General features: G+C 36.6%; 1 protein-coding gene across 2 annotated transcripts in view; it reads left to right on the top strand.

Moving 5' to 3' along the window:
* rassf3 (Ras association domain family member 3) overlaps window positions 1-13,064 on the top strand; it is a 64,605-nt gene extending 51,541 nt beyond the window's left edge. For both annotated transcript variants that reach the window (XM_037760354.1, XM_037760355.1), the window contains 5 exons: window positions 4,624-4,731; window positions 7,409-7,582; window positions 8,054-8,141; window positions 9,930-10,045; window positions 10,275-13,064. In XM_037760354.1, coding sequence (XP_037616282.1) covers window positions 4,624-4,731; window positions 7,409-7,582; window positions 8,054-8,141; window positions 9,930-10,045; window positions 10,275-10,424 — 636 coding nt within the window. In that variant the 3' untranslated portion in view covers window positions 10,425-13,064. The remainder of the gene's footprint in view (window positions 1-4,623; window positions 4,732-7,408; window positions 7,583-8,053; window positions 8,142-9,929; window positions 10,046-10,274) is intronic.
* The last annotated feature ends 1,193 nt before the right edge of the window (window positions 13,065-14,257 follow it).

Genomic DNA, 14,257 nt, shown 5'->3' with positions numbered 1-14,257 from the left:
ATTATCATGGTTTTCAATGGAGAGTTTTAGTGTCCCATAATCGTCAAAAAGTTGTTTATTTACCCTGACAAGAATGAAATTCTGGAGGAAACATTGGAGTCTTGTGGGGTTTTTTTTGGCATAAAATTTACCAGAATTGGAGGCATCAGCTGTTGCAATCCAAAAATATTAATATTGGCCTGAATAAGCGTGTCTGAGGGTAACATATGATGATGACACACATATCTAGAAACTCCTTTAGGAGCTAAGGGGGGGTCTTCATGTTGCAAAACCATCGTTTCAAGATGCAAATACGATGGCAGGTGAACTGGAAACTTTGCATCTCAAGGCTACACATAAAAAATGACTTTGTTAAGCATTTGGTGCTTTAAAAGTGTGATGATTTGCTGCATTTCTCTTTATCTTATTTAATAGTGAATATCTTTTGGGTTGTGGACTGTTGGCTAAACATTTGAATTTGTCACTTTGGGCACTGTTTAATTGCAATTAGCATGTTTGGGTGTTCTTTGACATTTTACAGACAAAGCGGATAATCGATTAATGAGAAAATAATCATCATCTCTCCGCTCTGATGCTTCGGCTGCCAAGTGAAAAATGTGGCTGGGCGATATGTTATGACATTTGGTATCCTGGTTGTGTGGACGATGTTGCTTTTGTTCCATCTCCAAAGCCTGAATGAATATATCGATAGGTGGCTAAAAGGTGTAGAGTTCAATGATGAGGGACTTCTGTGCATGAACGGGTGATTGAAGCTGAATTTAAGACTTCTTTTATTGTCACAAACCCCAACATTTTGCCTTAATAACACACTAATAATATCAAGTTTGTTTTGGCGTTTTAGTTTGTCATCTGACGCGTCTCCTAAATTCTTAAATACTACCAAATGGAGACATGAAATCTAGAGGCCTTTTTAAAGATGTTTTTTGGGTCACTGTTTTCCTAGTTGGTAAACAGATTGCTCCATCCATCACCTGTATTCTGATATGAACATAGTTATTTACATTTTAGGCTTAAACTTTTGTGTTGAAATCGATTGTAAAAGCTCATTCTAAATACTAAATTCAGTAGTATTGCCCTAAAGGGGGAAACTCCCATTAGATAAGTAAAGTAAGTAAATAGATGTATGAATGAGAAGAACAACTGGTTTTACTTCTCAAGGAGTTATGTACATCTAAAGGCAGTTAATGTAGGTTAGAAGTCTTGTTGACCTCACTAAACACATATTAACAGAGTCACGAGAGGAAGAATTCCCCCGAGGGAGTGTCATTTATCACGTTTCTATTTTACTTCTTTACTTGTCTTTAGTTCTTTCTCTTTCCCCCTCTGACTGTCTGTGGAAGGTAAGATGTCAGATAATCTCCTTACCTGTCACTTCCTGGTAATAATAAGCTTTGACTCACCTGACCCGGCAGGCGCTTACAGAGAAGACTGAACGGGGAAAAGGTCAAACTTAACGTCATGATAGTTAAACAGAAGTTTTTAGAAATAAACAAGGAATCTGATATCCTCAGATTCAGTGTGTTGTGATGTCATTTGTGTCTTTGTGCAGATTTGTTGAGGTCCACTGTCCCTGAGTGTCCTCCCTTTTAATCCTGATGAGTCACTGTCTGTGTCACATGTAGATAAACAGGTCACCGCCACTAAGGGATTTGCTTTATGCACCAATATAAGGTTTAAATAATATTGATTTTTGAAAACTGATTGAGTTTTTAATGAATGTGTCTGTAGTTGTTGTTTTGCACCACATTATATTACCTCTAGGGATGTAAATAATTAACAAATAAATGGGGCTGCACCAGGATTTGTCTACTCTGAGGTTGTCAAAATTAGATTTGCTCATGTACTGTAAAATGAGTAAACGTAATTCCCCTTAGCTCGCACACAGACTGGAATTACAATGTTAGAAACTCTGCAGCTGCAGTATGTGTGTGTGTGTTTGCAGTGTTTGCACATGCTGCATTGGCACCTTGTCTTTCCCCTGAGCAGTGTGTGTTTTCCATATAAGGGTGTATGAGCCTTCAAAGCCTCCCTGGATCGTGCACTATGTGTGTTTGTATGTGTGTGTGTGTGGTTTTTAATAGACATAGAGGAAGGCTGCACTATGCCCATGTAAGCACACACACACTATACTGGAGATTGAAAGTCAGTCTGAAGACTCTGTATTGGCACTCGCATATAGACAGAAGATAGAAAACATCAGGACGGGCTTTCGTCCCGTTTTATACATCTGGAATCGGTAGTTTTAAGGTATAAAAACCTTTAAGTGACACTGATACACACAAAACCTGAGTTAGTCGAATGGAAAGCTCACTAGTAAACAGATAAAGACAAATACTTTAGTCATCAAGACGTATAAATGTGGATTAAAGCTGCAACTGTTGTTTTTTTCCATAATCAGTTAATCCAGTGGTTCCCAAATTCAGTCAGTCCCCCCTTTGGAAGGGCCAACAAATATCAGTATTTAAACTTTGTAAGTAATTTAGAGAATAAAAATGCTAGTTTTCAATTATTGTTGGTTGATTTTCTGTCTAATAGATTAATCAAGTAATTGTTTCAGCACTAATGTGGATAAAATCAAATTGTGGTTCACCCCCAGCTGTTTATTATAAGGCAAACAATCAACAATACACTATATGTGAAAACCAATCAAAGGTTTTAGAAAAATATAGTTTAAGGTTACAATATTGATTACACCGATGATTATTTACTCAATTAATTAATTGATTGTTTTGTCTATAAAGGTAAAATAGTGAAAAATGGCAATAATAACATCCTCATATTTCTTGTTTTATCCGACTAACAGTCCAAAATCTCAAAGATAATCAGTTTACTATCATACATGACAAAAAATAAATAAAAATATTGACATTTTAGAACATAAAACCAGAGAATATTTGGCATTATTGCTTGAACAACGATGAAAAAAGGTTGCTGATTAATCAAAATTAGTTCTGTTCAACAGAAATCTTGTATCTGTAACAGTTTACATGATTTATTTGTGAATAGTGTGATTATTTCCAGTGTTTTTTACTTATTTACTTACTTATTAAGTGTCTTTTATGTGACATGTCTGCTTTTTTGTGCAGCAAATCCTTTAATCTAAGACTATTTTCTCTGTCGGGACTCAATAAAAGCGACCTTGAACCTTGATCAGGAGTCACTTTATGCAGTTATTTCAAGTTTACTCCAAAAACGCAACAGTTTAGAGATGTTTTATATACATTTTTCGATTTGTTGTAGTAGAGCATTCAGGGTGGGTCTATTTGCCACTTTTTTCCTGAAAATCGTCTCCGAGGTCAGCAGACAGGCTCTTTACAACAGATTATGTAACATATTTGGCTTTGTCATGTGACCTAACTTATAGTTTTGCAGCTGTGTGCTGTTGTAAAATGATAAAAGAGGAGGGTTGGGCTGTGTGTGTTTGACCTGGTGTCACTAGTGTTTATTCTTGGTTGTTAAAGCTCACGTGCAGATGTTTGTCTCTCTACTCTACACATGTATCGTCTTTATCTAGACCCCTCTCTATCAGCTGTCGTATGTTTTGACCTGCTGCACCCTCTACGGTTATTTATACTTAAACACAGTGATGACTGCTGACTTCACATACAGTAAAGCCTCTTGTGCAGCTGACTTGACAAACACAAGTGTGCATACAGTACATATCACACACATCACAAGCTATTTGAATCAGTTGAACACACTATTCAAGTCCACATGGCCTCAGGTCAACTCATCACTATTTTAGCCTTTTTTTTCTTGCATTGTTGAGTTTCCTGCAGGATATTTATATGTTTTATCTAAGATTAGAAGTCAGTCACACAGCATGGGACCCAGGATGTGTTTTTGTCATGCGCTGACCCTCTAGCAGTGAGGGCCTTCTCACACTTGTGAGTCCGAGCCTGAGATGATTTTTTTGGGGGGGGGAAAGGTGGAAATACACTGGCTGCTAATTTATTTATTTTATTTAACCTGGTCAAAACAATTGAGATACAATATTTTATGATAGTGACCTGGCCAAAAAAGGCAGCAAACGTCGAGTGCACGTTGTCTTCACACACACGATAAAAAACAAAACAATACATTAGACAGTAAAAATGAATGTTCATGCATCTACATAATAGACACAGATTAAAAGGCAGCAAGACATGATTAGTATGGTCTTAGTGCAACTAGTGTTGTCAAAAATATCTAAGTATTCATAAATATTGATACTGAATATTACAAGGTATTGTATTGAAGTTAGAAATTTCAGTATTGTGACGACACTAGCTGTAAGGCTTTGATAGAAGTTGTATTTTCAAATGAAAAGACGCCAGAAAATTGAGAATTGGATGTTGTGTTTTATTCTCAGTGAACTTATTAAGTTATCTTCTAACTACTTAGTCCAAGTCGGCTGGGTCACATGATAAAATACCACCTATTTAACCCTAAAGCCCCGTTCAGTAACAAAGTGCATATGCTAACTTTACAATCTACGACTCTTGATTCTGATGAGGAAGAACTCTACTTGTGAACTCGTCCACGCGTCCCGCTGCTATTGTCTAAACAGAGGCTGTATTGTTTTAATGATCTTGGTTGACTTGTGACTTATCGTGTCATGTTTCCTTTAATTCTCTCTGTCAGGATGTGGAGAAGGAGAGAGAGTTGCGGACGGAGTTCAGCAGGGAGGAAATCCGGCAGAAGATCGAGCAGTACAACACGCTGACCAAAGACCACCTTAAAATGACACTCGTGAGTGGAACACACACACACACACACACACACACACACACACACACACTGGCTGAGTCAGTGAGTTACTGTATTTGGCTTGGAGCTTGTTTCTCCTTTAAAAACAGAAGAACCATTGAACAACTCTTTTATCTACACTGGATCATGTAGATATTCTGCAAGCTGCTGCCGCTACCATTAAAATGCTATATGACGTTTACCACGGGGTCAGAGGTGGAAGAAGTACTCGGATACTTTACTAGGCAAGACACCCCAGGCAAAAACATTGTTTTTAATGCACTGATCAATTTTGGGGTATTTTGCTTCCATAACTTTCAGACTAGTGGTACATTTATTTTACTACACTTTGTCTATTTGTGTTTGTAGATTTCTCCTAAATTCACCAACAGTTAGCATTAGATAATGCTTTATTTGCATATTTAAATATCAGAAAAATTGTAATATAAAAAATAAGTGTCTTAATGTAGGAAATCAATTTGGGATGTTTCATGGTGATATCTATTAGTTAAAGATTTCACCGGTAGGAGGTTAAAAGAAATGAGATTGGAAGTTCATTCTTGACCTTGGAAACAGCAAATCTCACCATAAGGTCAATTAGTAACTGCCAACTTAAATGAGAAGTCCTTAAAATGTTTAGAAAAACTGTTCTTTTCCTACTACCAGAAAACTATAGGTTAATATAAATAACAGCTGTGAAAACGTGCAGAGTCCTGCAGGCTTTTTAATCTCCACATTTCGAGGTGTGCTGATGTTTCAACGTCCTCCAGCTCCCAGCATTCCTCAGCAGTCACATCAGAGTGATGTGGTGTTATTCCTGCTATTGTTCTCCCCCACACTGTTTCCCTTGGCAGCGTGAACGGTGTCTGATGTTGTATTCAGAAACATGACGCACTGTAACGCCCTGATAAATTCTGTGAAAATGAAGGATTATAGGGGAAGCAGTGGAATATCTACCAGCTGAGAAAATTTTGATTAGAGCTGCATTGATTAGTCAGTCGACAACTATTTCGTTAATCGATTAATCGATCATAAAAATGTCAAATAATGCTGCTTTCAGCTTTTCAAATATGGAGATTTTCTGTTTCATATCATATTAAACTGAATATCTTTTGGGTTTTTAACAAAACAAGACATTTAAAGACATCATCTTGGACTTTGAGAAACTGGGATGAACATTTTTCATTTTTATAGACCAAACAATTAATAATCAGAAGATTAATCGATAATGAAAATAATTGTTAGTTGAAGCCCTGAATTAGATATAATAAAATAGATAGTAAACTAGTGACTAAAGGCCTTTGTTAATATAAAATATTCACTTCAGTATCATGTCATTGTCAGAAGTTTCTTCTATACAGAAAGTTCCTTGGAAAGTCTGTAAAAAGCAAGTAAATAAATTCATGACAAGAAGATATTTTGCAGTTTGTTTCAAACATAAACCAGCCCAGGTGTTGTGAAATTAACTATTAAATAAACTATTTGACTCAGCCGGTCGTGAGGTTCAAAAAAGAAGGAAAAAGTCCAGAGATAAGTCTGAAACCAGCTGCTCAACACCTGTTAGAGCTGATATATTATCACGATGTGAAACTTGCAGACACGTCGTCTTCACCCACAACTTTCTTTGTAATTCCGACTTCCTTCGTTCTCATCACTTTATCTGTGATGGTTTCACTTTGTGGTCGTCCTGTCTAGTTTCAGCTCCTTGTTTTCTGACTTCTGGTCATACTGATCTCGTTTGTCAGCTTATGACCTGAACACACACACACACGTGACAGTCGTCCAGGCCCACATAGAGTAATGAGATTAAGATGCTCGTCCATCTGTCCTGCAGGATGACACTCTGGGTTTAATGGGTTAACTGGTCTCATCTGGAGAGATCATATAGCTCGTATACTGTGTGTAGAATACACCAGGTGATCTTGTTGTGTGCTAGTTTGCCTGATTTGATGGTGATTGTTTTTACGTGCAACTCTGATTTTTAATATACTTTTCTTTTGTTTAAATCCGTCTTCTCCGGTGTTAATTTAACACCTGGTTTAAATTTAGATCTTAGTCTCATCTCCAATAAGAAGTTGTTAATTATTCTTATTGTAATATATTTCATCATAGTTTTTAAAGTTAAATTTTATGTAGTTTCAGTTTTGTTTTCATCGTTTAGTTTAGTTTATTTTGGTTGTTTTCAACTTATACAAATACACATATAGAAATAATAAAAAACAATAATAAGTTATTACTTTTGAAATAGTGACACGGTGTAGGCTGATGTGTAAGCTTATTACACTTACCCTTTTTACATTCATTAAATGTATACACTATATTCCTAAAAAGGTCGTCAGTTACTATTTTTTAAATACATGTAAATTGTCAATGTTAAAATTGTACATCAAAATTGTATTATTATTTTTTTTAACAAATGTTTCAGGAAAGTATTTTCTTAGTTTTCCATCACAAGAATACATAAATAAAATCTTTTAAAATTAAAATGTTCTTTATTGGTCGGAGTACAGTAATATTATTATTATTATATTTTATTTTTTAATTGTTTGTTATTGTTGTTGTATTTCAGTATAATATTTTAGAATATTTTAAATAAAACAAAATAGACAACAAATGGTGTATACATTATGACATAGTAACATAACTCTCTCTCTCTCTCTCTCTATTGTCTGTCTCCCAGAATCCTAGTGGTGTGTATACCGGTTTCATCAAGGTCCAGATGGATCTGAGGCGGCCGGTGACGGTGCGGGGGGCTCAGAGAGGAGCAGGAGGAGCGCTGTCGGAGGAGGCCTTCTATCTGCCCAGAGGAGTCTCCAACACTCTCCACATCAGCTCCAATAACACCGTCAGACAGGTGGCTGACACACAAACACATTCACAGACACACACACGCGTCAACACAACTTAATTAGGGTCTGATGACATACGGGTTGAAGTCAGAGTTCAACAGATGCCGGCTGATGTTGAAGTTTTATTAAATCAGTTTTCTGACATGTTGATTAACTTAAAGTGATTGAGTTCATCAGTTTACCACAGACACACAGGATATATTGTTTCTGATTGGCTGCCAGGTGTCTGTTAATTAAAAATAAAATCATTTAACTAACAGGAGGTGAAAGGTATATAGTCCCTTTCAAACTAAGAGGCAATTCAGAAGTCTTTTATGTTTTCAGGTGCCTTGAATAATCATTTGCTTAAGCTAACAGTAATGTTATTAGCTTTGCTTGTTTAACCTAAATTCAGGGTTTAGTTGTCGGCTGACTAAGTTTACATTAGTGTCGTTACTGTTTTATATTTGAGTGTTTTTCTTTTCTTGTGTGTTCAGGTGATTGTCGCCCTGCTGGGCAAGTTCACGGTCGCAGACAACCCGGCCAAATACGCCTTGTACAAACGCTATCGCAGGGAGGAGCAGGGTGAGACTGACGCCTAATGTGTATGTGTGTGTGAGACAGTGAAAGCGACAGGCCTGGAGACAGTGTGTTAAATGCCACTCATGCCACAAGCTCGGTATGATATGCTTGTGTGTGAGTGTGTATTTCTGAATGCCTCGCCCTCATGTCGGGCTCTCCCTACTATCAGCAGTAACACCCCACACATGTATATATAAACACACACTCTCTCTCTATGAATCAACAGCTGTCGCAGGGTCGCTCGGTTTCAAATATCATCTTTAGCGTCTCCAAGACAGAAACAAGATGGAGTTTATAGGCTTTATCCTATAAAACAAGACTTTGTGAATCTACTGAATTCGTTTTTATATCTTGTTTGAAGTCTGTGAAACATTTTACCCCCAAACTTTTATAGAGATTTTTGGGTGTTTCTTCCCCCTTCGAAGGATGCCTGTTGTCATATAAGCTTTTGGTCTGGTTTTTAGCTCATTACTGGAGACGTACAGTGAGAAGCAGCCTAATAAAAGACAGTCTAGACAGACGTCTGACAACAGATGTATATAGACTGAGCTACATATATAAACTTCCCAGACAATAGTTGGGTAAAGCTGTCATTGAACAGTAATTAAAAACCAGTTGGAGAGTCGTGGTGCTGCTCTTTCATCAAAAGTGTTGGATGAACTTTGGTCTAGAAATGCAGAAATGTCCTTCAGTCTCAGGACAAAACAAACTGACTCCAGTTGAGGTCGATGTCTGTTTGAAAGAAAGAAAAAAGAAAATATACACTGTTTGTTCTAAAAACCTGTTTGAGACTACAACAGCCTACAACAGTAGCTTTGGTCTCTTAAAGGAATACCTCAACATTTCTGTAAATGTGAAGCTATAGCCAGCAGACAGTTGTCCAAATGTAACAAGAGAAATCTGCCTTTGGGCATCTCTAAATCTCACTGATTAACTTCTAATTAGGGCTGTCAATCGAATAAAATATTGAATCGTGATTAATCATACATTTTTTACCTGTTCAAAATGTACCTTAAAGGGAGATTTGTCAATTATTTAATACTCTTATCAACATGGGAGTGGACAAATATGTTGCTTTATGCAAATACATGTATATATTTATTACTGGAAATCAATTAACAACACAAAACAATGACAGATATTGTCCAGAAACCCTCACAGGTACTGCATTTAGCATAAAAAATATGCTCAAATCATAACATGGCAAACTGCAGCCCAACAGGCAACAACAGCTGTCAGTGTGTCAGTGTGCTGACTTGACTATGACTCGCCCCAAACTGCATGTGATTATCATAAAGTGGGCACGTCTGTAAAGGGGAGAGCCTCCTTTACGACAAGCTAGTATGACATGGTTGGTACCAATGAATCCCTTAGGTTTTGTAGTTTCATATGATGCCAGTATCTTCACTCTAGCTTTAGAAATGAGCCCGCTACAACCTCTGACAGATCGATTGCGTTAAAACGATTTTGCAGCCGTATTACTCAATTATCAATATCGTAATTGACCCTAAAAGTCCAGCGTTGTTGGTCTGTTTGCCGTAACTTCAGCTCAGTCCAGCAACATTCATCTCTCTCTCTCTCTCTCACTCTCTGTTTTTGTAAATTACTGTGGTCGTTAATGTGCCGCGCCCATCCTTTCATCCTCTGCCATGCCTGTTTATATGCACACACACACTAAATGCAACTGCAGCGACCGCAGTGGTGCCTGCCTGCATGCATGTGGCTTAAAGCACCGCACATACTGTACTGCCTAAATTAATCTGTGTGTGTGTGCGTGTGTGTGTCCTGCAGTGTATGTGTGTAAGCTGGCGGATGGCGAGCAGCCGTTGTTCCTTCGTCTGGTGGCGGGACCTGACGGCGACACGCTCGGCTTCGTACTGAGAGAACAGCAGACTGGAGAAGTCATGGTAACACTACACCGCTATCTACATCTACAGTATCACTCCTGTTATTCACTCTGTCTTCTCCTCCTCGTCTGTGCTCACTTCATCCTTCATAATATATAATATGAATAATAATAATAATAAAAAGAAGGAATGACCACACCTAGTATATAATCAACTACCATCCGTAAGCATCATCTGAAATAAACAAAAATGTGCCATACAAATAAAGTTTGTTTGCTCCTCTCTCCAGTGGGATGCGTTCTCCATCCCGGAGCTGCGTAACTTCCTGCGGATCCTCGACAAAGAGGAGGACGAGCAGAAGGTGGCGCTGAATCGCCGCTACGAGGCTTACCGGCGGAGACTGGAGGAGGCGCTGAGGGAGGTCAGAGCGCCCTCTTAGAGGATTAACCTCCATAAAACAGGACCGCTGCGCCCTAAAGGGACGGAGGAGGAGGTGATTTTTACCTCCTCGGTGGAGCAAAATAGTGTATATTTTGACGAAGAGAGGGATGTGAACGCAGAGTGAGAGGAGAGGATCCATCGCCTGGAAGAAGGGATGATACAGACAAAAAGAGGGATGATATAAAGAAGAAAATAAACTGACAGACGGCGGATAAAGAGATGAACGGACAAAATCTGGATGCTGGAGTTTGATTCAGCCTGGATTAAAGACTTCAAACTGCTGCCTGCAAACACCAAAGATTCACTTAATTGTGCCATATTTATCCATTCATCCTCTCTCCCTCCATCCCTCTCTTCTTCTTCTTCTTCTTTTTCTCCTCTCACTCTGTCCCGCTGTCACATAATTTATCCGATTCCTCTTTTTGTTTCCCCTTTTAAACTTGTGAAAGACTCGAGGCCATACGTTGAGTTAGAGTTTTATTTAATTTTTTTGTTTTAAAGGTCTGTACATATTTTTTTTTCTTAATTTATATGGGTGAAGCGTTTTATTGTTTTATTTTGTTTTCTTGAAACAAAAAAAAAGTCTTATTTTAGTTTTTTTTGTACAGAGGCGGAGCACCAATCTGGTTGTTGACACAGACACGGAGAATAGTTTACTAATAGTTTTAATAGTTTTGCTACTAGAGGTAAATACACAACATGAGCATCAGCTGTAGCTACGTATACACGAGAGGAATACTAGATCATTTAGAGAATACTCTGGAAGAAAAGAGGTCTCGATCTTTGTTGCTTTTTGCTTGAATTACCCTGAAAGTTGAGAAATATTTCTGTAGTGAGAAAGGAACAAGCAGCCTGCATATATGTATGGAGTCTCGAGTGTGCCAAAATGTAAGACTTTTTTTTGTTTAGATATATATATATTTTTTAATGGTTTTTAATAGAACATAAATATGGTAAAATAAATAGTGAAATAACAGAATAGACGAGGTTACATGGGACAACGCGTAAACACTATTATAAATTGATTAATTAAGTAAAAAAAAAACATCTTTACATTTATCAATTAATAATGTTTCCTTTTTTCTTTTTTAAAGGGTTAATAATTAAATGTTTAAAATGACATTCTTTTTTAAAGCCCCTTAAAAACTTTTTTTGTATGCCATTCATTTACTAATGCGCCTGCTCTTTTCTCATAAATCAAATTTTGTCTCCTGCTGTAGCATTTACAATTTTAATTTAATGGGCATTAAAAATGGAAAAACAAAAATTACAATTCAAATGACAGTTTTAAAATTAATTTAGCAAGTCAATTACAAATTTAAAAAAAATTTATTAATTGGCAAATGCAATTCTTTTAGCATATATTCATAATAATTTTTTGCAGGATACATATTTATGTACCATCCTCCATTACATATCTTCAAAGCAAATAAGCATCTGTCATTTTCCTGCTTTTATCTCCTTTTATGTATACAATATAGAAATAAAATTTAAAAATAGGTTTAAAAAATGTGTTATATTTACTTACATTTTATTTTTAATACATAATTATATTGCATATTTTATTATTATTATTGGCACACTTCAGACTCCATAATAAGTTGGCCTGAAACTGAATGTTTTAGTAGAACGTACTGAGAAATAAAAAGAGGTGAATTTCAGGTTAAATGTGACTGAAAACAGACAGAAATCAGAGGAAAGGTTTCCACTGAAAGACAGAAGCGTGTGAGCACAGGAAGAAATGTAGTTTTGGTTGTAAAGATTGTTTGTTTTGGCGAGTGGGCATGAGATGGTAGGATTGAAAGCCTGACCTGATCTAGTTTGGATAGACATGACCCCTGACCTTTGACCCTGAATGGTCAGAGGAGGAAGGAGGAGTGAGATTCGACAGGTTTCCGGAAGTTGACTGAGCCGTTTAGAGGAAGTAGAAGAGAAACATTAGAAGGAGGAAGGAAGGATAAAATACAGAAGACATGACTGTCATAAAAGGAGTGTGACCTTGAGAACAATAACGGGATTTTCCTCAAACCACAAGTCACCGTGATTAAAGAACGCTCCTGTAATCCACAGCTGAGAGAAAAGGAGGTCTGGAAGTGCTGATAGCTGCAGAGAACAAGGGAGAGAAAAATGGCTTCATTGTGCCGTCTGTCAGTCTGCAGGCATTCATTTAAAAACGCTTGTTTTTGTGCTTTTATCTCAAGTTGAAACATGCAGCCTTGACCGCCTTGTCAGCCCAGGTTTCAGCTCTTTTTCTGGTGGATAAATGAGGAAATTCATAAAGACGGAAACAAGGAAAGAAAGTATAAAGTAAAGAATGGAAAGATGTAAAATTAACGAAAGATATGCATCAGAAAGTGTAAAAGAAGGTACAAAAGTTGAGTTGTTTTGTGGGTTCAAGAACGATTTTGCAAGTAAATAGCTGCCTTAAATATATGTATATGCAATGTTTAGTATATGCAATTTATCATTTATGGCTTAGAGACCAAAGAGACTTTTTTTCAATGTAGTTTTGTAGACAAATCAGCTTTTTGAATCAGCAATTATTCAGATATTTGAGGAAACAAAGACAATCATTTAGACAAACTACAAATCAGATTATTATAATTTATCACAAGTCATTAAAAAAAAGCTTCATTGAGCTGCAGCTACTAAATACAAGTACAATACCGCCACCTAGCGGACAAATACTGCAACTATTCTCTCATTTCTGTGTCAAACTATCTTTATAGATTTATTTTTTTTCTTGTTATAACCAAAGATATTTTTGTGGTGTTGCCTGGAGCAAAAAATATATATTAGAGGCCTCTTCCCACTGGAGGGAAAACATATATAGTTTTATTTAAAGGGGTTTTAACCCTTGTTTATTCTACTATCAAACACTGGGTTAATGGTATGGAAGCAAAAAAGGTCTTACAAGCAACTGAATGCCTAATTTTGACATTTAAAGGGACACTCCATCAATTTTAGTTTCAAGTTCAGTTTTACTCGTCATGAGGAGAAATACTCGTGAGTTAAATATTGTATAATTATGTGACTCTGGAGGCAGAGAGAAGCTAAAGGAAGTTTACATTGTGTTGCATTATGGGAAATGTAGTATCCAGCATTTCAGAACTAAAAGTCAGGATATCTCAGCCTCTGCTGCTTTGATTTTGACAATTACTTTTTTAAACTGTCTCTCAGAAGTACCCTAACTTTATGGAAGTGCAATAATAAATAACTGGAGTACCCCTGAATATTTAATGTTGACATTTAAAAAGTGAAATTTAAGCACCAAAATTCATGATGAAAAATTCAAATTCAATTTGCAAAACTTGAAATTAACTACTGGATTTTTCAAATAATTCACATAAATTAGGTATTCAGTCGCTTTTAAATCTCAAACTATTTTGGCCTCTTTTTGCTTCCATATAATATAATTTAATATGATACGAAAGTCTGCATGGAAACAGTTGATGAATCTTAAAGCCATGTTGTTGTTGTTGTTGTTTGTGTATTTGAAAAACAACTTTAGCTGTTTAAACACATCATTACCAGACTAGACGTATCAATTAATTTTGGGCACTTTAACGTTGAATTCAGGGAAGACGGGTTTTTTGATTTTTATTTTTTTTTCCGCCATCACAATCTGTACTTCATCTTAACATCTAATTCACTATAATCTTATTTTGAAAGATCTTGTTAAGCTCCACTCATAATTATGTTTCTTTTTTTTACAAATGGAAGTACAGTGTGACAGAAGTTATTTTAAGCTAATTTTATTTTATGTTTTTGGTCTCAACGAGCTTCCGTATGAGTTTAGCTGTAGACTGTGAAATCTCGCATGTGTTCTTG

This window comes from Sebastes umbrosus, chromosome 23 (genome assembly GCF_015220745.1).
Source record: "Sebastes umbrosus isolate fSebUmb1 chromosome 23, fSebUmb1.pri, whole genome shotgun sequence".
In the NCBI taxonomy this organism is placed as follows: domain Eukaryota; kingdom Metazoa; phylum Chordata; class Actinopteri; order Perciformes; family Sebastidae; genus Sebastes; species Sebastes umbrosus.
Note: the sequence above shows the minus strand (reverse complement) of the source record. Positions and strands in the feature narration are given on the sequence as shown.